This window comes from Nicotiana tabacum, chromosome 12, assembly GCF_000715075.1.
Source record: "Nicotiana tabacum cultivar K326 chromosome 12, ASM71507v2, whole genome shotgun sequence".
Lineage (NCBI taxonomy): Eukaryota > Viridiplantae > Streptophyta > Magnoliopsida > Solanales > Solanaceae > Nicotiana > Nicotiana tabacum.
Window position 1 is genome coordinate 21,644,217 of NC_134091.1, and position 26,265 is coordinate 21,670,481.

General features: G+C 35.8%; 2 protein-coding genes across 3 annotated transcripts; one reads left to right on the forward strand and one right to left on the reverse strand.

The window, feature by feature from the left end:
- Nucleotides 1–1,615: 1,615 nt before the first annotated feature.
- LOC107788516 (WD40 repeat-containing protein HOS15) lies at nucleotides 1,616–15,199 on the forward strand. Of its 2 annotated transcripts, none has more exons than XM_075226216.1 (14): nucleotides 1,616–1,794; nucleotides 5,632–5,777; nucleotides 5,871–6,240; nucleotides 6,371–6,465; nucleotides 6,581–6,627; nucleotides 7,426–7,576; nucleotides 7,696–7,759; nucleotides 11,020–11,178; nucleotides 11,289–11,410; nucleotides 12,097–12,171; nucleotides 12,852–12,905; nucleotides 13,030–13,103; nucleotides 14,114–14,188; nucleotides 14,634–15,199. In XM_075226216.1, the coding sequence occupies exons 1-14, from the start codon at nucleotides 1,734–1,736 to the stop codon at nucleotides 14,851–14,853; spliced, it is 1,713 nt and encodes a 570-aa protein (XP_075082317.1). In that variant the 5' UTR covers nucleotides 1,616–1,733; the 3' UTR covers nucleotides 14,854–15,199. The 2 variants fall into 2 exon arrangements, with proteins under 2 accessions (XP_075082317.1, XP_075082318.1); XM_075226217.1 differs by having other exon boundaries at nucleotides 1,633–1,794; nucleotides 5,863–6,240.
- Nucleotides 15,200–17,068: 1,869 nt separating this feature from the next.
- Nucleotides 17,069–19,479, reverse strand: LOC107788519 (putative cyclin-A3-1). The gene is made up of 4 exons (XM_016610194.2): nucleotides 18,800–19,479; nucleotides 18,072–18,304; nucleotides 17,508–17,979; nucleotides 17,069–17,417 (listed from the first exon to the last, which is right to left on the reverse strand). The coding sequence occupies exons 1-4, from the start codon at nucleotides 19,169–19,171 to the stop codon at nucleotides 17,343–17,345; spliced, it is 1,152 nt and encodes a 383-aa protein (XP_016465680.1). The 5' UTR covers nucleotides 19,172–19,479; the 3' UTR covers nucleotides 17,069–17,342.
- Nucleotides 19,480–26,265: the final 6,786 nt, after the last annotated feature.

Genomic DNA, 26,265 nt, shown 5'->3' on the forward strand with positions numbered 1-26,265 from the left:
TATTTTATTAGTTAAGCTTGATACTTAAATTTTAGAAAATTTGAAATTAATGAATTTTGAGATTACTCCCAATTATGGTTTATTAACCAAAATTTTAGTTGATTTTAAAATATTGGAGAAATAATTAAATAATAAAAATACTCATAAACCTTAGAAAAGAACGCCTAAAATTGGAAAAAAGGAAAGGAAAATAAGGACTCCTAAGCAAAGAAAAGAAAAACAAGGACTACTGAACTAATACTCGTAAACATTAAAAGAAGACACCTAAAACTGCTAAATCTAAATGGTTGATACGAAGGACCTCTGGAATTGGAAGGAAATTGAAAGTGCTGGATTTTTATATCAAAATTCTAAATATTAGAGAAATAATTATTTGATTATTCCAAATATTAAAAAAATAGTTAAATGATTATTTTTATATATTAAAAAAATAACTTAAATTATTATTTTGTCTAATGTGATTTTTTTTACAAGATAAAAAAGAGGAATCTTACCTCAACGCATAACAGATAGGAATATGTAACTTCTAAACTTTTGGAAAATTTCTTGGTAGAAATTTTGGGCATGTCATAAACGGTTCATAGTAAGTATAAATTGAAATAAGCAAAAAAGAACTAAAAACGTACTATAAAACAATACTCAGTTACTTAGTTTTCATACCATGTGTTGTCTTTGCTCCAAATATTCAAATTGAAGTAGCACCAGAGAAGGATCACTCTCAACTTCATCACCGACGAACTCATGGCAAATAAATCACTTGATGATAGGTACAACCAATATTACCTTTGTCCCAGAACACGAGAAAAATATAATATTGATTCACTTTCTCCTTATTCTAAAATCTAAATTAGGTTAATGAATGCATTAGCCAACCATAATAGTGTTCATGGAGAATAAAGAGTTTTTAACCTCTTTAATAGTGATATTATTAAATAGTAGTAATAAGTTTCATACCTATATTCTCGTATTCTTTTTTCCGTTTGAACCTGCATAATTTTGACTTCTCTTTCATAGGCATATTATATAATAAGTTTCCTATTATAATATCATATATAATATTTTTATTTCCTTTTCTTAACCGACGACAATCCCTCTTCGTATGGGATATCTACTTCTTTGGATAGTTTCCCGCTTATTTTCTTCTTCTTTTTCTTTTGTCCTACGATATTTTATTTTTTGCTATAAATTTTTTATTTGTATTTACATTTTTATCTCACTTAGAGTGTACTTAGCGAAAAGTAAAAATGACGAACGACATTTCGCTAAAGGCATTTGTGCTTTTAATATAATATAAATATTTAGATTTTCCAGCATATTTAATTTGTAGCCAATTTTATATATATATATATATATATTTGTATTTAACTAAAATAGTCAAATATAGAATAAAGTTACTATATACTATTGATATTTATTAGCTTGCCACTTGGCTTAACCACAATGCCAATTATATATAGTAACTTTATTCCTTTATATATATATATCTAGACATAGATATATACTAATATATAGATTAATGGGCTGGGCGGCCCAAATTTTAATAACCCAAGAAAGGCCTGACATTGAGGGTATCATAGTCATTTCAGCATCTACACTTGATTCCAAATTCCAAACGATGGTGCAGAAAAACACATCTATTAACGCACGTCTCTCTCTCTTTCTAACACACACATCCTTTTCACTCGGGAGAGAGAGCACATGGTGTTTGTTTTGGCCGGCGTCGATTCGCAAGAATGATTTCTATTACCTCATCGGAGCTTAACTACCTCGTTTTCCGGTACCTTCAAGAATCAGGTACGTCCTTCTTAGGGTTCAATTTAATATTAATTGCTACCTTACAAGGGTGGCTCAATGGATTTGCTTTAGGCGCCCCGCAAATTTTTAATAGATTTTTCTGATGTTATTTTGACTTAGACAATATTGAAATTCGTAGACAAAATTAACTTGAATTACCCTTACCAATATAAATTCTATTATTACTATCAGTTTTTTGTTGTTGTGAACAAAAAAATACATAAATTATTTATTTGGCTTTAGGCTACTAATTTTGTTGAGCCACCATTGCTACCCCATAAATTATATTGCTTGTGTGCCTGTGTGTCTCTTTTTTTTTTATTGATAACTTTGTTGGATTTTGAACTTCTCGTTCAACTAGGTTTATAGGTTAGATTATAATTCTTGTGTGTCTGTGTGTCTCTTTTTTTTATTGATAACTTTGTTGGATTTTGAACTTCTCGTTCAACTAGGTTTATAGGTTTGTTACTTTTTGCCTGGTTTTGTTCTTGAACACTTGTTTGCACTCCCCTCCTTGCCAACTTGTTTGGCTTATGTTGCTTATGGAATGTTAATTTGAACAATTTTAGGAGTGAATGGGACTAGAGTAATTTATGTTTTTCTAATTAAATTTTTGCTATTAAGAAGCTATAGGGAAAGATCTATCCCTATGTGTGTTTTTGGCATGCCCTAGGTATTCCCAGCGGAAATAACATTATTTATCCCTGTGTTATTGTGTTATTCCAGTTTTGATCCCTATAATATTTGACTTAGCGCATTTAACCTTCAATTAAAAAAAGAGAGTGATTCTAGTCCCTCACTAACTGAAGCAAACGGTCTTTAACGGAAAATTTAATACTAGATAGGGTAATTTGGATATTATACATGCTACTTTTTGGCTTAGGGGGCTACTGTTTCCAATTTGATTGTATATAACGCATTCTTAGTTGTACAAAAATAATACTCCGGTTCACCATTCATTACAGACAGTCTGCAAGCTACATGAAAATCGAGTCTAGGTCATTAGTCATTGCAAGCCGTGAACCTGTACATAAATACCTATGAACCATACTTTTCTTTAAGTGTTCTTTCTGCTTGAATCAAAATGCACTGCTTAACTAAATTTGATGAAACCTCAAGAGGAAACTCATGGCTAATTTCTTATTAGAGTGCTTTTCACTTCGATTTTGTCAAATTTCGAGTTCTCTTCTCAATTTTTGTTCAATTCGAGCGAGGATTCATGTGGTTCTTTCCCTTTCAATATTCCTATACAGGCTTCGGTCAAGCTGATTTTCTTCTTGAATATGGGCATAAAATTCCGAAAAACCGAACTCCGAACCGGACCGAATTAATTCGGTATTTCAGTATCGGTTTATTTGGTATCTCGGTATAATTCAGTATCAATTTTTCGGTTATTCGGTATTTCGGTACGGTACTTGGTATTGAGGTTTCAATATTTCGGTACACCAAAATACCGAATTATTTAAGTATTCTTGTGTTTCCTAGTCCTACACTGCCAGCGGCGCTGCCCAAAATTTTAACTTTGTCTTTCTAGCCCAAAATTCCAACTTTGTTACCCCTAACCCAATAAGACTAAGCCAAAGTCCCTTATGGTTTTCTTACATTCTCAACAATTTTACATATGGGTCTTCTGTTTTTGATCACTATTTTAACTTCCGCTTTCATTGGTCTCAAGGTAAAAAAATGTCTTTCTGATTCCACTTTCTTGTCAATACTACAAACAAATTAAAGAATTATCTGATATCCTAAAAAGTTCTTGTTACAATGACAACTTATTTGGGTTATACTTACTTTTTGGAGAGATTATTATATGCATGTTCTTCTGTTTTTTAGCATAGGTCCTAATGCAAAAATCATTTCAGTTTATTTTGGTTGGCTACCGAAACCGTTCCAAATCCGTACCGAACCAAACAAGAAATACCGAACCGTACCAAACTACTTTGGTACGGTATTTGGTATGCATAATTGATTTACCGAATATCGAAGTACCGAACTGTAGTTCTTAATATTGTACCGAACGCCTACCCGTACTTGAATCCTCGCTTATTTTTCACTGACTTATTGGATGTGTGTTTTATATTTGCACATCTGAACTTGTTTCTTACAAATGGAGAGTGCATGTCAGTTTAGTTATTGGCTAAGGAGAACGAAAGTAGAAATGATGAAAGCGTAGTTTGGAAGGCCAAACGTGGTGGCGCTGGGTATTCGTGATTTCGATGATTGAGCAGCTCTGTTCAGTTCCAACGTGTGTGGGGGGGGGGGGGGATGTGATGGGAAGACATTATCGTTTTTAGAATTAGGTTATTTTGAAAATATTTTAACAAAGTTGACCTGAATTGCCCCTTGGAGTATTAACAGGCCATTTTTCTCCGTCATGTTTCGTTAGTGATTGGGCTAGAATCACCCACTTTATTTATTAAAATTGCATAGTTGAATATCACAAGGACGGAAATTACTATTTTCCCAATTTTCCAGGAGGAAGTCATTTTCGGTCAAGAGGATGAACATGACTTCCTTTGCTCACAGAAAGAAGCTGTTAGTTTTCAAGGTTAGAAGCTTGCATGCTCAATTTCTTCCTTTTGTAATCAAAGGGAGAGATAGAACAATGAAACGATGTTTATATGGCTTCAAGCAAATGCAAGAATTGCGGGATAGAACTATTTGTATGTTTGTGGCACTTTCAAATGCTTGCATTAGGGTAGGCTATCTACATCATACCCCTAGAGGTGCGGCCCTTTTCTGAACCCTACGTGAATGCGGGATGCTTTGTGCACCGAGCTACCCTTTTTTTGTGGCACTTTCAAATGATTTGACATGTAATGGATTTTGTTCCCTTATAAAGGCAAACTTGCTGTTAACTAATTAGTTTGATGTTAGCTATCAATTAATGATTGTTTTGCACACCTCTATTAATGAATTTTTCTTATACGGTGCGGTAGATTGGAGTTTTCACCGCTAATTTGTTTGAAAAGGATATTTCTGACCTAGCACAAAAGTTCTGCTTCATCCGATGTGAATTACGGCCGAAGCACATATTATTTTCCACATAATATCAATTAGTTGAGGGTGGTTATTTTAACAAGTTAAAAATTGGATGGCTAAGTGAGATTATATCTTTCTCGGTTGATTTGGACATGTTCCCTTGAGAACAGTTTCTGTTCGATGTGAATTTTCCAGGTCCAGTAGAGTACTTCATATGCATGTTATGATGTTCATTTAGAAGCAAAGTTGTTTTTTTTTTTTTTGGATAATCGTGTTGTTCGGGCCAACGCAGGACTAATTCCATGGGGTACTTGCTACCTGGCTCCACCAGTAGAGGTACCAAGGTAATTCTATCCACTAAAGCCTGGACAGATGGGAGGAATCACGAAGTGGTTTTGCCGCTAGAATTTAAACTTGAGACCTCGTGGTTCTTAACGCATTTCATTGACCACTAAGTCACACCCTTGGATACAGAAGCAAAGTAGTTGCTAATGAAATAGTGTTGTGCCAGTTGATCTAGGATATACCTTCTTTTTCTTGGGTCTCTTATCTTCCTTCTTCTTCTCATTTTGGGACAATAATTCCATGACTTTGATTGTCATTCAATTTTTTGTGATTTTATTAAATTTCCCGAATATACATTCCTTGTATATCTTTTGTTGTGATGGACATATTTGGTTAAATGAACCCTTTTATGTTTTAGGTCTCTTAGGTGATCACTCTTATATGATTCTATCTATTTATCCATTCTCAGTTGAAATTCTCTTAAATTTTTCTGTTTTCATATTCTTAGTCACCACTCTTTATTCTTTTTGCTATTAATCTTGAATCTCCTTGTTTCTGACTGCTTTACAGGGTTTACGCATTCAGCATTTGCTTTAGGATATGAGGCGGGGATTAATAAGAGCACAATAGATGGAAATTTAGTTCCCCCTGGTGCTCTGGTTACCTTTCTACAAAAGGGAATTCAATATCTTGAATTGGAAGCAAATTTGAGCAATGTAAGTGCAAAATTCGTGATGCTTGTCATTTGAGTCCTGTGTCCAAGCTCTTCTGAGAACTTGAAACTGACTGATAATAAATAAGGCATGCAGGATGACACAGATACGGATGAAGACTTCCAGTTTTTACAACCCATTGATCTTATCACGAAGGATGTATATGAGCTGCAAAAAATAATAAAAGAAAAAAAGGAAAAGCTTCGGCAAGATAAGCCTAGGGGAAAAGACAAGGATAACAATGTCCATGAGAGGGAGCATGGACGAGAACCTGCTAGAGAAAGGGAGAAGGAAAAACAATTGAAGGAAAAAGAGCAAGATCGAGATCGAGAGAGAGAGAAAATTGAGAAGGATAAGGAGAGAGAGAAAAATAAGGACAAAGAAAAACCACGCGAGGATCCCATGGACGTGAAAGCCAATGGAGATAAAGATGTTGTCACGCATGAGGAGAATGGAAAGGCTGCTGGTATTAAATCTCAATAACTTAGTCTTTATGAACTTTACAGCTGCAAGCCATCCTGGAATATCTGAATTTTGTTAATCCCATTATAAGCATAAAATTCTTAATCACTTGACTTTCTGGAACTGCAAAACAGATCCGGAGCCAATGGAGGTTTGCACAAGCTCTACCTCGCTGCCATGTGAAATCCCGAGTTCTGATGTACTGGTTTTGGATGGGCATACATCCGAGGTATAATTAGATATAATCTGCAGCTTCTCAAATTAGTATGATTCTCAATTTTTAATGTGGTAAATTTTGTTGGTATTAGCATGACAATATTGTGTTGTTCTCAAACTTATCACAGGTCTTTGCATGTGCCTGGAGTCCAGACGGTTCACTTCTTGCATCTGGGTTAGCACATTAATATCTCTTTTGATACTGCTCTTCTGTAGGAGTCAATTGATATTTCATTTCTATACCCCTATCTCGTATTATTCGTTGAGCTTTAGCACTTTGGAAACAATCATCATTCTTTTCCAGGATAGTTGAAACTTATTGCTCTGCTTTAGAATTTATCGTTAACGTAGTCTTCTTGGGGGGAGTAGGTAACCTTGTTTATAGTCTAAACAGCAAAACACCACACCTTAGGGGTAAGGCATACTGTAGAAACAACTTAAAAGGATTTTGTCCAAGTGAGAAATATATGCCCCAGAAGTAATCACCATCTATGAGCTTAATATGATGAGGAGATGCTATCTGATCAGCAGGGCTTTCTGTTGAAAAAGGAAATAAATATATCATTGCTATCTTGAATGCAGACATGAGGAATGTGCCATATCAAGATGGTTGAAGATATTTGCAGGGACAACCATTTGTCTTCTAAGAAATCCTGCTTGACTGCATGTGCTTTTTAACATGAATGATTTGCTTTAAGTTGTACACTAAATTTGTCACTAGAATGCCAGCATTGACTGGAATGTTCGCAGTTAATAATATCAATATATAAGCAAATAATTCATTTAAAAATGAGATTGTATTACACCTAAATCTTGAACAGTGACATACTAAAAACCAAAATCTTGAACAGTGTGACATACTAAAAACCAAAATCTTGACCAGGGTAGGCTTACATCTATAGGGTCACCGGTGATAAAATTATTATTTGGATTTCCTTTTCTTATTGCTAATTATATGAAATCCTCAACTCAGGTCTGGAGATTCTACTGCTAGAATTTGGACAATTGGAGATGGTCCTTGTCATTCTCGTATGCAAAATGGGCCTGTAAATGTCATGGTATTGAAGCATTTTAAAGGTCGAACAAACGAGAAAAGCAAGGATGTCACAACACTCGAGTGGAATGTAAGTTTTTTGGAGATTATTATTGGCTTCCCTTTTTTCTTTTCTGCATGTCTTATGAATTGCCAATGCTCATGTACGTTCTTATTAGATCTTGTTTTTATGACTTCTTCCTTGTGTAGGGCGAGGGAAACCTACTAGCAACGGGTTCTTATGATGGTCAAGCTAGAATCTGGAACCGAGATGGTAGGCTATCTTGTTTTAACACTTTCTGTTTTTGACCAATGGGGTATCGGAAAATGCAATAGATAAGTTGGTATTGAAGATATTGAATGTATGAGTACACCAATGAGTGGCAGGGAAACCTACATTTTATGATCTTTTTATTTTTTTGGAGAAGTAGTAAAGTAGTTTATTGTTATAGCACCAAGAGGGTGCTACTTCACAGCATCCACAAGATACAGAATTCATCGAACCGTACTACAGTATGCATGATAACTTATATAGTTAAAACTAAAAGGCTGTAACCTTTCTGAAATTGGTAGCATTTTCATATGAAGGATCGATCTTCTTGAAATCACGTTGCTACCGTACTCCATTTCAATGCCGTTCATCCCTCATTTCTCCTTTTGTTATTCAACTTCCCTTTCTAGAGGGAAGCCTTATCAGAATCCTAATGTGCAGCTTTCAGCAAGGCCTGCAACTTTTCTCTCCTGAAGGACTATGATGCATCACGGTTTCAATTCTAAAAAGCATGTGAGAAAACCCTTTTATCATCCAACTTTCATAGAGTTTCAAACATCGATTACCTTGAAAGGGTAGCTTGAATACATACTAGCTACAGCAGCTGTCTAACTTATGCTGACTCGTTGGAAGGTAGCCTCCAGCATATCAGTTTTCAACATTGAGAGAGCTCTGAATCACCTATAAGACCAAAAAGATGATCTGCATTATGAGGAGGTTACTGGTGGTCATTGAAAGGACAGCTGCAGGTAGATACTAGCTACATCAGCTGCGTAACTTAGCTCTGGGGCCTTGGTTTAACGGCATAGGTAGCATAAGCGAGATGTGTCGTAGTTTCCGTCACAAGCTAGATTCCTACTAGGTAACCAAGTCTGGTTTTTAAGGTAGGGGACAGGCTCAGAAAAAGCATCTGCCTTATGCTACTCATTAGGAGGTAGCATCCTGCACATTAGTTTCAACTTTGAGAGAGATGTGAACCACTTTTAAGACCAGAAAGATGATTCGGATCAGGAGCTTGCGCATGCATCCAGGGGTGTGGTCTAGTGGTGAATAAAGTGGAATCAAAGTCATATAAGTCCAAGGTTTACATCGTACCAGAGGCCCAAAAAAGCTAGGTGATTTCTCCCTTCTGCCTAAGTCTTGGTGGCAAAGTTACCCTGAAAGGTAGTAGGTATCCAGTGGAATAGCGAGGTGGACGCAAGTTGATCTAGGTACCACCTTTATAAATATTAAAGAGATTACTAGAGATTAATGTGGCATTGGTAAATAGCAATATTCTTGTCAATGCCAAGTCATTTGGGCAATTGCTGGCAAGCGCTTCACTGGCTTCTTAAGGATAGTTGTGGAGGCCTCTTACAGTATGTTGCTCGGATACGGGTGTGGATCTAGAAGTCGGATTAGTCATCACCCAAATCTTAGGATTCAGAGATACAAATAGAAGTATGGGTACAAGCGTTAAGAGACAACCATTAATGTGTATTGCAACATATATAAGTGTATATTTTGAAATTTTAATCAAAGTTATTAAATCAAAGCTAGTATAATTAAATTCTTTTGTAAAACTTAATACTCCCTCCGTTCCAGTTTATGTGAACCTATTTCCTTTTTGGTCTGTTCCAAAAAGAATGACCCCTTTCTAAAGTTGGAAACAATTTAGCTTAAACTTACAATTCTACCCATAATGAGAAGCTTTTATAACCACACAAATATTTTGACTTGTTTAGGACCACAAATTCCAAAAGTCTTCATTTTTTTCTTAAACTCGATGCCTAGTCAAACAAGTTTACGTAAATTGGAACAGAGGGAGTGTTTTATTCATAAGTTACCTCATATAATAATGTGTACTTTATGTGTGCGCGTGTGTGTGTGTGTGTGTGAGAGAGAGAGACATAAACCAACTTTAAACCAAATATCCAATCAACCTATACTTCTTGTTCAAAGCATCTAATAGTTTGATATATATATATATATATATGTCTGTGTGAGACATAAACCAACTTTAAACCAAATATCCAATCAACCTATACTTCTTGGCCATAGATGTAGTCAAAGCATCTAATAGTTTGATATATATATATATATATATGTCTGTGTGAGACATAAACCAACTTTAAACCAAATATCCAATCAACCTATACTTCTTGGCCATAGATGTAGTCAAAGCATCTAATAGCCTGATTGGCCAAGCTTCTAAAATCAACTTATTTTGAAAAGTGTTTTCTCAAAAGTGCTTTTCAAAAAGTACTTGTGGTGTGAAATTATTTGTGTTTGACTAACTAATTTGAAAAGCATTTTTGAGCAGCAATTAGTGTTTGGCCAAGCTTTTAAGAAATGCTTCTAAGTGTATTTTTCTCAAAAGTGCTTTTGGGAGTGTGCTTATACTCAAAATCATTTTTTCCCCTTCTAAAAAGCTTGGTGAAACACCTTAACTTTGGAAAAAAGCACTTTTGGCCAAAAAAAAGCTTGGCCAAATAGGCTATAAGTTAGGACCATAAAATCCAGTGTGGATCCCACACCCATGCCCAAGTCTTTTGGATCGACACGGGTGTGGCAACAGGCAAGGAATACGAAGGATCTGGGCAACATTGCTCCTGCAAGAAAAAAACAGTGAAGGGTGTATGCTTATTCTGGAATACACCCTTTGATGAATTGGCCTAGATTTTTAACAGTAGATCTCCTTGTCTCATCATCTTTGAGCGTCATGCATGCGCAGCCCAAAAACGCCTGAAGAAAATGAAGAAATGAATGAGTTCCCTGGAAGATCAATAACTGATGAGATTATTAAAATTACAGCTTCAATATACGTATCAATATATGTCATACAGTGCGAGCCGAAGGCCATCTCCTCCGGCAAGTATAGCAGATTCATACTGGTTTGCTGAACAATAAGCTAATCCTCTTTCAAAGGGGTCTGCAACTTAATCTGAAATGTTAATCCAAGTCAGGTCTGATTAAAAAAGCATTTGCAGAAATCTCTTCTCGAACCACCTGAAATTTCATAAAATCGCTTTCTTCTGCAAGTTGTAAGTGGTGCGTAAATCATGGCGTGGTCCAATTTCTTTGACTTATTTTTTCCTTTGTGTGTCATTGTTCCGTCCATTCAGAACATGTTAAAAGATATCAAACTGGATTCTTTTGTCAAAAATTTAACTTCCGTTTAGGTTTTTCCTTGCTAATTGTTTCCGGCACCTGTAGTATGTCTTATGGCACCAAATGTGTATGCTGATATTCATGATCGATCTCACGAGTCACTTCATATCCAGGGGAACTGGTAAATACTCTAATCAAACATAAAGGGCCAATCTTCTCGTTGAAGTGGAATAAGAAAGGTGATTATCTCCTTAGTGGTAGTGTAGACAAAACTGCCATTGTGTGGGATGTAAAGTCAGGCGAATGGAAGCAGCAATTTGAATTTCATTCAGGTGCTTTTCCTTTGTTCTGATTTAACTATGCTCCTAAGCTTTTTTCCCATTACTCACTTTGATTTCTTCTGTTTCTTATTTCTCATTATTGATATATAACTATATTCCAGCTCCGACTCTTGATGTTGATTGGCGAAACAACAATTCCTTTGCAACCTGCTCCACTGATAACATGATTTATGTTTGTAAAGTTGGAGAGAGTCGGCCTGTCAAAACTTTTTCGGGGCATCAGGTGATGCTCCAGTACTACTCCTTTTTCTTTTTGGTAGGAAAATTGTTCCATATGTGGTTATTGATTGGTTACCAATTGCCTGTAAATATTATATTGGAGCTGGTCTACTGTGCACCTCTGGGAGGTACAGGGGTGGACATATTAACTCTCTTGGGGTTTATGCTCATCACATCGTAAAATGCTCTTAAAATGTTTCAAAGCGAAAGTCTAATTGTGAACATATCGTAAAACATGTTTACCTCTGTTGCCTTCGTTGAGTACCTGATTATGAAGATACAACTTGTATTCATTGTATCTCGATGCCTGTGAGGTTGTAACTTGTAGTTGTAGGTACACAGATGGTAGTGAGAGGCTAAAGAATCTTTTGACCCCTTTCTCTGGCCATGAAAACTAATGGTTTGACTGCATGATGATTTCTCAAGCATTTGCATTATCAAGCAACTGTGCACGACAATTGCTCGGACATTCGTTTCTTTTTCATCTTTTTGGAATTTCACCCTATAAGTTGAAAGTTGTAGTTCTAATTTTGTGTTCTAGATCATACCAACTATTTTGTGATAAGTCCCATTCAGATGCAAAACTTTAGCATGATAAATACAACAGCAGCCTAGTGTAATCCCACAAGTACAATTATGCTGTCTTCTTTTTATGAGCGTTACTAAAAGATCTTATCTTTGTGATTGCAGAGTGAAGTCAATGCAATCAAGTGGGACCCCTCAGGCTCCTTGTTGGCATCGTGCTCTGATGACACCACGGCTAAGGTAATTGCTAACATTCTCTTTGCTAACATAGTCATTACAGATTAGCTGATACAAATGCATACTATTCCTTCTGATAATTCTGCTCCTGTCAGTTATTTCTCTCTTGGGAGGTCCTGATTGATAGAACATATTCAAATAGTTGTGTGAAGTCTTGCATCTGTAAACAAATGCATGCTTAACTAGATCTTGCAAAGAACGTGATAAATTTGTTTTCTGATAATCAATAAGCTTTAAATATCACCTTTAACCTCTTACAACTGCGCCTCAATCCAAGACTAGTTGGCTGCTCCATTTTGGGCCTGTTTCTCTCCACTACTCATTTTGTTTTTTAGGACAAATTAATTCTGTAAAACTTGCATATGTCGCCGTACACCCTTAACCTCTGATGGAAAAAAAGAAAGAAAGAAAGAATGTGTGGTGCTTAACCTCTTTAATGAAAAAACCTAGATTCTTGAATACTAAATCAGTAACCCTAAGCTAGTTAAAAAAATTCTAGTTCAAACACATTCCAGAACTCCAGATTCTGATTAATTAGAAATAATTGGTAATCGAGGAAGAGACTAAGTGAAAGTTGATTTATAGATTCACTTCCTTTAAGATAGTACAAATATGTTGTTTCGAAGAATCACCTTCAATTGATGCTCTGTGAAATTGGTCGATAACTCTCGTCTGTTGTGCAGATATGGAGCGTGAAACAAGATGCCTGCGTGCATGATTTCAAAGAACATGCCAAGGTGCAGCATTTAAGTTTATATACATATACTGAGAACTTTGAATATGTTGTTTCTCTTTTCCTGTTTTTGTTTTATTCGCTTTATCAGATCAGACATCAGTGTTTTTACAGTATTAATCTTTTAGGAGATCTATACCATCAGATGGAGTCCAACAGGCCCTGGTACGAGCAACCCAAATCAACAGTTGTTGCTGGCCAGGTAAATACTCTGCACCATTACATTGAGGGTAAGAAAGTAGGTTACGATCCTACCTATTGCCACAGGTCATACGGTGGATGACCTGCTGCTTCTACCATAATGGTCTGGCACGTGGTGGTAACTCAAGGCTCTTGTTTCTATCAGATCTAGTTCTATTATTCTATCATAATTGATGTGGTAAAGGTCTAAGGGATGATAGTTTTATATGTGGACTTGGTTTTGGTGATCTATAGAAACTAACAAAGTGACAATTATTGCTTGAAGCGTCTTTCCTCCTCCTCCTGTCGTACGTTGTTTTTGCTCATCCATGGCAAAAACAATGTATCACACTATCACTTTACCATTTGACGCTTGTATTCCTCTCAATGCTTTAATGGTGAAGATGGCGATCCAAACAGTTAAGCCAACCCTCTCGTCTTTGACATAGCCTTCGAATTAAGACCAATCCTACTCTTATTTTTCCACTCCTTAAAAGGCAATTATTTAGTATTGGAATGAAATGTGCCAGAATAAATAGGAATGAATACAAAAGATTCAGATAGCCGACCCTGACTAGTTTGGGATTGAAGTGTACTTGATTGATTGACTAACTTTTTTTAAAAAAAAAGTTGGGGAGGTTGAGAGGTAGCTTCCCCCTAATTCTATCTACACTTCTTATATTTCATAGAGCTACAATATCTCCAGAGACATGATCTGTGCACATCAGGAATTCTGCTGTTGGTTCCTATTATTTCCTTACAAGTGCTGCCCTGTAATTTAAGATCAATATGTCCTCATTTAGTGACATTTTTAACATTAGCTAAGAAATAACTTACGTTTGTCAAGTGTGCTTGATGTGCTATAATCCTTCACCTCCCGGGGATAATCTGGGCATCAGACAATGAATACCTTATTTTGTTGTACTTAAATCTTATAATTCTTATGATTTGATGTGCCTATTCTTTTATCCTATAATTATTATAATTTTATGTGCCTATTCTTTTTTGCTGAACTTTTAATTTCCTCTGTAGTGCCTCTTTTGACTCCACAGTGAAGCTATGGGATGTAGAACTTGGCCGTCTCCTTCACAGTCTGAATGGCCATAGGTAATGGCTGTAATTATGCAGTTGCTTTTTATGTCTTTTTTGGAAAAAAAGGTGTTGAGGTGATTGAACCTTCTAAAAAGTCTCATAGAAGAAGTCATTGCTGCTTAATAAAAGCAGTTATTAGTATCATCATTAGCAAAGATAGTTGTTAACTAGTGGGACAAAAATAAACTCCTGCACTGTGGTGATTTTCTCCTTTTGCTTGGTTGAACTATTGATTTCTTTTTGTGGTTGGTTATGTTTTATTACTAATGTTGAATCATCATTGCTATTGCTACTACTTGTTACTAATATTTATTTTTTACGAGTGCTTCAAGGGATAGAGTGAAAGATAAAGCTAGACATAGTTTCTTTCGTATACATCTTTAAATATTTCTTTTGTTCTTGTTATGCGACTGGATTTTTGTTAGTACTTATTTTGGGGCTTTTTCCATTTTAAACACAGGGATCCCGTTTATTCTGTTGCATTTAGCCCAAACAGCGAGTACTTGGCAACCGGGTCATTGGATAGATGCTTGAACATATGGTCTGTGAAAGAGGCCAAGATCATAAAAACTTACAGTGGAAATGGTGGAATCTTTGAAGTGTGCTGGAACAAGGAAGGCAACAAGGTTGCAGCTTGTTTTGCGGACAATGTGGTCTGTGTCTTTGATGTTCGGATATAGATGTTGTGAAACAAACAGGAAAAGGTGATGTTGAAGATGGACGAGATCGTTTAAGCACTTGTAACAAGTAATACCTTAACTTGTGACAGAAATCTGCTTGGACGTATGTACAATTGTAGGACAACTAAAATATTCAACAAGTCATATTTGGAGCACATTGTAGATAGTGCAGATAGTATCATGGCATTGACTTAGTTTTAGGTTTTGGCAGAGCTGAAACTGTAATTACCGACTGTTGCACTGCGTTGAAGTGAGGAAGCTGCAGTGGCAGTGACCGCGCTGTCATGATTTATTTGTTGCTCAAATGCTGACATTTAGTTGCTTAATTTTATTGTTTTCCCCAGTATCTGGTTGATGTTCTTACTGCTACTTCCCATCCTCTATTGCAAACTCTGTATTGACTATGAGACTCGGCTAAAATAGTACAGGCACTCATACAACATACTGCGGTTTGGTATTTGAGAACAGAATAGAGAAGTTTAATTCAAAATTCTAAAATATTTCTATTGAAAAGTAGGTTTTTTTTCTTTCTTAATAATTAATTAATAAAACAATGTGCCTTCTAAACAAAAATAAAATCACAAGAAAATATGATGTCGGCGTGTGTAAAAATCCCCAAGCCATGAAATTGGTTAAATATGTTTTGAGATGGTATTAGCTCCACTTCAAACAAAATAGGGGGTAATAAGTCACCCGTAAAACTAAAGTTTATAGGGCAAAATAGTCAAATATATCCTTGTACTTTACAAAAATGTCTAGATATATCCTCTGTTTAAAATTTGGCTCAATAGTGTTATTGCCGTTAATCTTTAGGGCTAAAATTACCCCTAGTCAGTAACGTGGTTTCCGGTTAACACTAATTAGTCCCAAAGTGTGCTAATTAGCACCAATTAGCCACATGGCCTTTTGTCAAACTCTCCCTCTATTTCATTTTTATTTTTCTCTTTAGCAAAAACCTTACCTCTTGTCTCCCGTTTCCTCTATGGAAATATCAAAAATCCTTATAGACAAGATTTGATTCAATGATTAATACAGGTATTAGAATACATATTTATGGTATGAAAAGAGGAAAGTAGAATGAGGGAAGAATGTTTTCATACGAAAGAAGTCATTGTGTTGGATAAGTTTATGTAATTATTCTTAAATTTTTCATTTTCAATTATATAAATTTTTGTGAAGAAATTGGTATATTTATTTGGTGGGTTTCTAAGATAATTGTAATTTGCCAAAGTTCTCTTTTCTTTTTTATGAAAGAAACTTATTCAATACTTTGTTGGGTTTGTTAGTTTATTGTAACTGTCTTAAATTAATTTTTCTTTATGAAGAAATGGTTCAAGAATTTGTTGGGTTTGTAAAAAAGTTAAGATTAATGGAAGAGAGATGTTGGAACATCGCCTACAATGGCAGCTGCTTCTCTGAAATAGAATATATGGCAATGGAAATTTCATTCCAAGCTATTGAGAAACCAGCTATGGCAGTGATGAAGGGAAAGGGAAGTCCTCTATGGAGGAAGGGAGATAACTGATTTGGTAAAAATAAGAAAGATGTTCCTAGGAGAGTTAAAGAGTTTGGATTAAAAATTAAAAACTAAAATTAAGCCATATGGCAGTCATAGACATTAACCCAATTGATTAGAGGCTAATTAGTCTTTAATAGTGAACGGTTAGTGACTAGGGTTATTTTTAGCCCTAAAGTTTAACGGCAAGGGTATTATTGTGCCAAACTTTAAAAGGAGTTCAGGGGTATATTTAGCCCCCTTTTCCCAAGCTTATAAATAACTTTTCCAGACAAGTTTAGGGTGTAATGTTCAGTGTGTTTCCTTTTGGAGCTGTATTACTTTTCGAAACAAGTTCCTTGACTTAGACAAGGCATTTTGTCCAGTTTAGAACATATAGATTCCTAATGTCACATGGTATCAACAATATGCAGTTTCAATATGAAGGATCAAATATTTCAAGCTATGTAGTTTGAAACATATAGATTCACCCAAGAAACATGTAAAATTTACACCCATCATAAGATCACAACAAATTAGAGTTCTCTGCCAGTTTAGTAACATTATCATCCTCATTGGATTATTTCAAAATATAATTATAACAGTATCTACTAGTTGTCCATACTATTATGTAGATGAACAAAATGATATAATTGGGCAATCTATTCTTTCATCTGAAGCTATTCAGGCTTTTTACATGACTGATTTCTCTGTATCGAATACTACCAAACATCATCCCTGGAATACAAGACTTGTAAATGGAATCAATAACTTCACAATCAATTCAATGGATCTGTTTCTAACCAAGCTACAAAATCTATCAAACTTATCTTACTGACTACCAGTTAGTAATCCTAACACCAGATACATCTGAGGACTGCAAAATCTACTAAAACAAGCATCCTTAAAACACCATTAGCCAAGTTTTCCAGCTTAAGCAAAACCAAGAACACTGTCTACTCCTTCCTATTGTATGTCCTAGCAGAAGCCTAATTTACAATTGTCTTGTATCTTCAAAGAATGAAGCTGGTATTTCCACTGGAGAGGTCAATGATGACACACATTTAAACTGTAACAAGTAAATCACAGGTCAAGTTAGATAACCAAATTAAACAAAGCATCTACAACAATATGACCAATGACCAACTTAGATTAATACCTTATGCTGCTTATATTTGTCCCTCACAGCCACCAAAGAGCCTCCTCTTCTACTTAATTGCAAGTCGTGTAAGATAAGAACACATTCCTTCAAATCTGCTGCTTTATATCCCGAATATTGTTCAAGAGCCAAACTCCAAGGATGTGTATTAGGTTGTAGTGTAAACCTCGAAAGGAATACCACGGCAGCAGCCAGCAAAGAAGGTAAGTATTTCACACAGCTATAATCCAATATGCTTAACTCCGCTAGGCAATAGCCTAAGAACTCCAACTGCAAATTAGGGCTTTTATAATCTTCTTGAGCAACCCCAGTAAATCTTCTGAGAAATGTTTTCACTGTAGGATTTCCCATCTCAAAATTGAGTGTTTTAAGCACATCAGCTTCCATTTTCACCACCTCTTCCTTAGTATATGTATTGTCCGTTATGTAACAAAAATCTTCAACATGTGGTGGACTAATCTCCTCATACTTCCTGTAAATTACCAAATCAGAACACTCATTAGCAAATTCATAAAACAATCAAATTTCCATGAGTTAAATACAATGCAAAACTAAGATACATACGCAGAAATGAGCATTGACGAAACACCTAAAAGCTGTAGCTTTTGCCTGGTGATGAAATTCGTTGATAAGAATCTATCGATGTAGGAAACAGCAAGATACAAAGTGTCTGAAAGTAGCTTGTATTCCTCTGCAACTTCCACTAGCCAATCAACTAATACCCCTCTCATGTTTGCACTCAAATCCTTCTGAACTTTCTCTAAGTAATCAGGCAAAGGTCTCCTCTTTTCCTCAATCTGAACACAAAACCACCAAATTTGTCAAAACCCAAATTCCAACAACATAACAACACTAAACACAACACCCAGCACCATTATAGATCTAAAAGCCAATATTCTAATAATTCATAAAGTAACCACATTTCAATCTCCGAGATCCTATTTTCAAACCTGTATATTTTTTGCAAAATAAGGCAGAAGAAACCAAATCAATTTCTTATAAGTCACTGAACAACAACAATAACAATAACCACACCTCAATCCCAATATACATGGTTTGCTATATAAACCCTCACTTTCAAATTAGTTTTTTTTGGTAGGGATGATTATATTAGCAACTAAATTGAGATAGGTACATCATCAGAGGGGTGTACAGTATCCCCTAAGTACTGCATTACTGATCCCAAACAAGTCGGGTCAGCTATATGAGACATAATTAATCAAATGCAAAAATATAATAACAATGTCAAGTAAAATAAGAGTTCAATTTAATTCAAAGAAAAATGAACTAACCTCCATTTTACGAAGATAATCATATATATCAGAAACATAAGCACTACACATCTGAGGGTCATCGTAATTAGCATCAACATTATCCACATTCAACTCCTCCTTAACAATTTTACTAGTCACGGCCTTTTTCAGTTTCCTCTTAGATTGCTGCTGCTTCGATTTGGGTTTTTTAGGCTGAGTGTCCAAACCCTTAATTTGACTCACACCCACATTAGAAAAATTCTGAATCTCACCCAAAACAACCCGTTTCTTACTAGGCTGTTGTTGTTGCTGTGAGGCCATAGCTTCTGCTGCTCTTTTCTTGGCTAGCCGTGTAACTCTGCCACAATTTTCTAAATCCGCCATTATTGCCTCTTTCTCTTGCTTCTTCATATGTAGTTACAAGAACTACTCTAACTAAGAAAGCAAGAGAAAAATAGTTGAATTGAAGATTTGACGAACCGGGGAGGAAAGAAATGAGAGGTTTATTGGGTTTATAAGCCGCCAATATGTTTGAGTGTTTTGGATTTTGGGGGCTGTTTCAAAATTCGAAGTTTGATAAAATTTGGGTGGTTTTCCCTCCCACCCACTCCCCCGGCTGATACTAAACAGTGCAAAATGTATCAATTTTACAACTGTTTACTCTATTTGTGTTTCTATATCTAAAACAAAACAAAACCCGCCCGCGCCCCAACAGGACTCAACCGCGCTAATTTCCTTTTTAAGATTTTCAAATGAAATAACTTTACTCCTGTCTTTCTTCCGGTAACGCTTCTTTTAAGCATATTCGAGGTAGTCATTAGCTTTATAGGAGTAACTTGTTTGGCCAATTTTTTTGATGTTCTTAATTTTTGAGGGAAAAAATTATTATTTTAGAGAGTTAGGATGTTTGACCAACTTTTTAAGAAAAAGGAAGTGATCTTCGGGGCCCATATGACCATAAAAAAAATCGACTTTTCGGGAAAATTTTCATTTTTTTTTCGAAATTGTTTGTTCATGAAAATTTGAGATTTCACTTGAAATTAAATTTTGGAATTTTTCAAAAATTTGAAAAACTCCAAAAAATTATTTTTTAAAATTTTCATTTCACATCACTCACAAAAATTTACAAATAGCTCCAAATTGTATTCATGTCCAAACACACTCTAATTTTCAAATATCATTTTTACTTGGAAAAATAAAATCACTTTTTCCTTGAATTTTGCAATTCTTATGTCCAAACGCCCACTTCGAGTCTATTTGGCCAAATTTTCAAAATCTACTTATTTTGAAAAGTATTTTGTAAAATAGAAATTCGGTAAAAAAATATTTATGAATAATTGCATCTTGTGTTTAGCCAAATCAAAGTGCTTTTGTTAGTTTTATACAAACAGTTTTTGTTAGATCAAGCTTTTCAATAGGCGATTTTGAGTGCAAATTACAAGAGATGCCGTGTAAGATTTATTACAATCAGTATTATTTTAAAAAATAAAATAAGTTGAAGTACTCCCTCCGTTCACTATTACTTGTCCACCATGGACTTTGCACAACCCTTAAAAAATAATAAATGAAATACATAATTTATCATGATACTCATATTAATTGATGTATATATTTTTAATGAATTTGAGAAAATAATTTGAAATGAGTAATTAATATTGTGGGTATAACAGAAAAAAAGAAATTGTTTTCTCTTGATATGCTAAAAGTGAAAATTTATTTTTAGAATAGTGAACAAGTAAAAGTGAACGGAGGAAGTAGTTATTACGAGAGACATTAATTATAATTTTCAATTTAATGTAAGTAAAATGTAGACTATGATATCACCAAATTAAAAGAGAGGGCGGAGTTATTACACTTAGTCACAGAGATCTTGTCGATAATATATGAGGGAGTTCCTGTCCTTACCGGTTTGATAAATGTAGGTATTTGGGAAGAATGTTCTTATCTAGTATAGGAAAAAATTTAAAAATTGCTTTTAGTTCTAAGGATAAGCTACATTTAGTAACTTATTTCACACATTTGTTTTTCACTATTGCTCAAAATAATTTTTTAGTAACTTCTTTTACAGGAAAAACCGTTTACTATAGCTCCAAAAAACTCGTTGTATTGGTGAAAAAAAGACATGACACGTGGAGCATCAGTAAGCTGACGAGTCATGATGCGTGGAGCGTCGATATAGCGACAAGTGGCATTCTCAATTAACTGAATTAAGAATGCATGGAAGGTACGGGAGAAACACTCATGCGGTAGCATAAGAGAAAAGAACCGAGCCTGACAGTTATCACAGGAGAAACGAGAACGAAATGAATGAAAACCGCAAAGAAGGGAAGATACACGAATCAAAAGTATATAAGGAAGGGGATTCAAGAGCAGTTATAAGGAATCTTTAGTCATAAATATGTCAGTTACGGTTATCTATAGTAATGGACAATCGAAGTAATTAATGCCCTTAATTAGTCCAAATTAAGTATGAGACCCGTTATGATTGCATGCTCCTATATAAGGATAAGAATTTCATCTGGTAAGGACAAGTTACGATTATTACTGAAATACATACTATAATTCTTTGCTTTATGCTTGAAAGTTTTTGGCCTTAATTTTGGGGATTGATTGCTAGTCCATTCCTTATTTTTCTTGGCTAATCATCTCCATCACTTTTTTCTTTTCCCCTAAGATTATTGAGAAAGTGAAGCAAATTTTGGTTATCAGTAACCCATTTTTTTTTAAATATTGGCTTTGACCGAGAATTCTATTTTTGATTAAACAAACTGGTTCCGTTACCGGAAAACTGATAATCTTTTCACTTTCCAAATTCTGTTTTTTGACAACCAACTATGTCAACTACTAACGAAAATGATCAGTTGAACCAACAGGATGGAACTCCATCTCTCCCCTCCCCAACGAGATCCCCTCAACAATCCCATGAAGGTTCACCTGAGAGGTTGTAACACCCCAAAAATTTTTGAAGTACTTTAAGACCATTAAAAAGATTGGCGGGTGCTAATTATATTAATTCGGGTATGAACAAGACTGATAAGTTAAATGATATCAAGTGAACATGATAATATATGTATGAGGTGCATTAAGAATGGTTTATGGTCTAAGAAGAGCCCTAAGGCTAAGTCAAGTTGAAAATTATATGATGGGATAAAGTTTCAAGTGAATTTGCACAAGATCTAACTTCAAATGAGCATAACTCTCAAGATATGAAGAGTTATATGATGTATAACCTATCAAATTAAAGCCCTTTGAATCTAGTTTCCAACGCATCAAACCATTTGTCATTTGGATATGTATACAGAACGTTATGGCCATTTTACTGGACCTGTGTCATATGAGAGCCCAGATGCGCGGCCGCGCATATTTGAGACTTTCTGCCTCATGTGCACGGCCGAATGCGCGGACTCTTGCCCAGGTGTGCGTCCGCGAATGTGGAGCTCATTTAATACCCCCAAGGCCGGGTAGGGAGATGGTTTAAGTCATTTTTGAGCTAAAACCTAATATTTTAGAGAGATGTAAAAGCATTTTAGAGAGAGAAGGAGTAAACCTAACATTCCAATCATCCAATCTTGCACCAATCTCCAAGAATCAAGGAAGCTAATCACAAGATCTTCATCAAAGAGGTAAGGTTTCATACCCTAGTTTTTAATTTCGGGATTTGAATTAAAAGTAGGTCATAAGAAGTATGATTCTTGGGTGTGAGAGTATTATGTATACATGTATGGATTTATTATGAAAATATGAGTATGAATCAAGTATTGTAACTCATGGTATAGTGATTGGAAGCCATAAACTATAAAATTTAAATGAATACCCATTGTAGAAATTGAAAGGTGATTATTTGATGAAATTTTGTTGGTTGGGTGAGAATGGTTGGTCACACATGTGATGTTAGGATTATAAGTTGTTAAAGAATGATGGTGGGATGAATTGTTAGTAAATGATGGTAGTTGGAAGAACTAATTCTATGGTTAAGAAATGTATAAATGTATGCCCACTAGGTGTTTGGTAAATTGTCTAAATGGCCTAAACTATGGAATTGGCGACTAATGTTGATCTCATTGGATGTTGATATTGTAGATTGAAGTTGCTTAGTATAGTAGATCGTTGTAGTATCATTAAGGGGTGAATTTCAGTTTCGGATCGTTGGCATTGAATTGAGGAGACAAGAAGGCATTCAGAGGTCGATACGCGCGGAATGGAATTTTCTGAGTACTGATTAGCTTGCTCGACGTTGGGTTCGTCTTGTTAAGGTAAGTAACTCTTCTAATCTTGGAGATGAGGATATGAAATCCCGAATTATGTGTTATGTGATTGGTTTTGAGGTGACGTACATGCTAGGTGACGGGCGTGTGTGCGTGCACCGTAGGAATTGTGACTTGGTCAAATTCTATGGAACTGTGTAGTCAAATAATCTTGGTATTTTCTATGTAGTTGTATGTGCTAAAGAAATTGAGCTGAGGATCTTATTAAAAATCATATTGAGGCTATGTGCCAGTATTATTGGGACCCACAGAGGTCATATTGCTGTGAATTATTTGTTTTAAATTGAAAATTCATTCTCAGTCATATTCACGTCATTACATATCATATCTCAGTCTCTGTTGTTATTTATTGTTACATCATATCATCACTTTCGGGCTATTTTCATGATATTGTGAGCCCATGAAAGAGAGACTGGAGAGATTGATGACTAAGTGAGGCCGAGGGCCAGATTGTGAGGATAATTATGGGATCGGGCTGCACGCCGCAACATGTCATATTGGCTTTATAGACTTTATTATTATGTGGATCGGGGCTGCCCTCCTGCAACAGGCTTTATAGGCTTATTATAGCACGTGAGTTATCCGTGCGGATACATATATTGATACTATAGCACGTGAGTTGTCCGTGCAGCACGTGAGTTGTCCATGCAGATTATAGCACTTGGGCTGAAGGAGCCCCTTCGGAGTCTTTACACACACCCCAGTGAGCGCATGTACCTACTAAGTGCGAGTGCCGAGCGCGAGTGCCAAGTGATTTGGGAGGATTGAGTGACTATGAGGCATGAGTGACTGTGGGGATTGAGTGATTGGGAGAATTGAGTGACTGAGAGGATTGATTGACTAGGAAAACTGAGTGAATTGATACTCTGAGAGTATACATATGGTTTATCACTATGTTGCATTACATTGGCACACACATTGACATGTAGGCATAGAGATGTACTTTCCTCATGCCATTTGAAAATGAAATTTCCTATTGTGGAAGAAAGTTTTTGGGAAATATCACAGTTTTCAGACTTACTCATATTTTGGTGATTTTCGTGAAAATAATTGATTTTTACTATTATACTTGAAAAGAAAATGTTTATTTTTTCAGAACTGTGAACTAGCTGAGCATCTTATTATTGAGTTATTCTTTGTGTTGCCTTAATTTTATTGTTATGAGATGTTATTGGATATGGGTGTGGACTCTGACCTTGGTATAAGCTCGTCATTACTTTCAACCTAAGGTTAGGTTTGTTACTTATTGAGTACATGTGGTCGGTTGTACTCATACTACACTTCTCCACCTTACATGCGGATTTTGGATGCTAATGTTGTTGTGCATGGCGGGAGCTAGCATTGAAGGTGCACCTGCGATCCAGTCACAACTGCCTCTTGTTCTTGGTACCTTTAGAATTATTAATCTGTTCATATATATTTCAAACAGATGATGTATTTTATTTCATACCAAATTTGTAAATTCAAATCTTAGAAGCCCATGATTTGTACTACCAGTCCTTGGGGAGTGTATTAGAACCAGTTAAATATTAATTGAATCTTATTATTATTATTTGGCTTACTTAGCGGGTGAGGTTAGGTGTCATCGCGGCTAGTCAGATTTTGGGTCATGATAGAGGTCTACAACACACACTAATGATCCACATGAGGACGAACAAATTGTAGAACAAGACGCTCTAAAGGAGTTGATAGCAGATCATGTGAATAATGCTCTTCAAGCCTTGAGGGAAGGTCATGAGAGGGAGAAGTTTCATCATCAGAAATCACACGTCTCCTGACGCGTGGCTTTCTCACCAAAGATCCTTCCTCTATTTCTTCTTCATCATTAAAGCCACAGGCTTCGTCAGTTTTCCTTTTGGAGGAAGAAGCACTCAAAATTCGTTCCTGAGCTAGACTCACGAAAAGTGTTGATGGAACATATGCAGGACTAATGCCACGAATAGCAAATCCTAACAAAAAGAAAAGGGAAGGATGAGAAATTCTTGTATAAACAAGTAAGAGGAAAAGAAGAACTATGAAGGTAAAAAGTACCATGTGTCTTCACTTTCCAACCAAATTTTTGAGAAAGGAATTTCCAAGATCTTTTGTCCATAGCGGCAGCAGTTAGCATCTTTTCTACCCACGCACGGAAGTTGGAAATCTTATATTAGACTTCCATGGTTGCTAAAAAATGGGTATGTGATTACATGAAATTATTCAAGATATATAAAAATAAAAAAAGAAGAATACTTACGTGTAAAGTTCCATTTTTCTAGGAAAGGCATATTTTCTTTACCCACTAATCCACTAGTGGGGGCAGCAACAAAACGGGCATACCAGCCACGGTCTCGATCATCTTCAGAGCTAACCAACATTCTCTTACTTCTAGCCACGAGAGAAAAAACTCATTCACGAAACAACTTGGGGGAGTAAAGATGAAGCAAGCGCCGAAAGGTAAAAGGGACGGAAACCAGATCCGACAAATAACGAAAGCATGCAACAGTCCTCCACACAATGGGGCCAACCTGGCCAAGACAAATGTTGAAGTAATGACAAAACTCAATGATTACTGGATCAATAGGAGGCTTGAACCCCAAAGTAAAATGGTAGGTATAAACAAAAGAGTAACCGACATGATAAAATGTGATTCTCTAGTTGACACCAGGGACTAAAATTGGTAAATCCGATTTCCAATGACACTCTCTGCCACGACCCAAACCGATGGGCTACGACGGGTACCCGGTACCTTACTCAACCGAGTACCAACATGACGTATCTTTTCATATCATACTATCATAGATAACTGAGTCGGAGAGGCTGCCGTGAGATAAGTAGAATACAACGTGAAATACCAACTTATACATATGACGTACTGGCCTATAAGGCCATACCAGTATCCGTATATATGACATATGTCTACAAGCCTCTAAGAGTACATAAATATCATAAAGGTCGGGATAGAGCCCCGCCATACCAAACAATACACGTCTAAATCATACTGACCAAACAAGCAACTCCGGAGTAAATGGAGCGCACCAACACCTTCCGCTGAGCTGATAGCCTATTTGGAGGACTCTCAAACTGTCTATCGGGACCTCCGGGTATGAAACGCAGCGTCCCCAGGATAAAGGGACGTCAATACAAATAAAGTACCGAGTATGTAAGGAATAAAAATTAGTAAATCATAGACATGAGAGAAACATAGAGTAAAAGACTCGACATATAAGTCTGAATAGATCTGTGAATCATTTAATATTATAA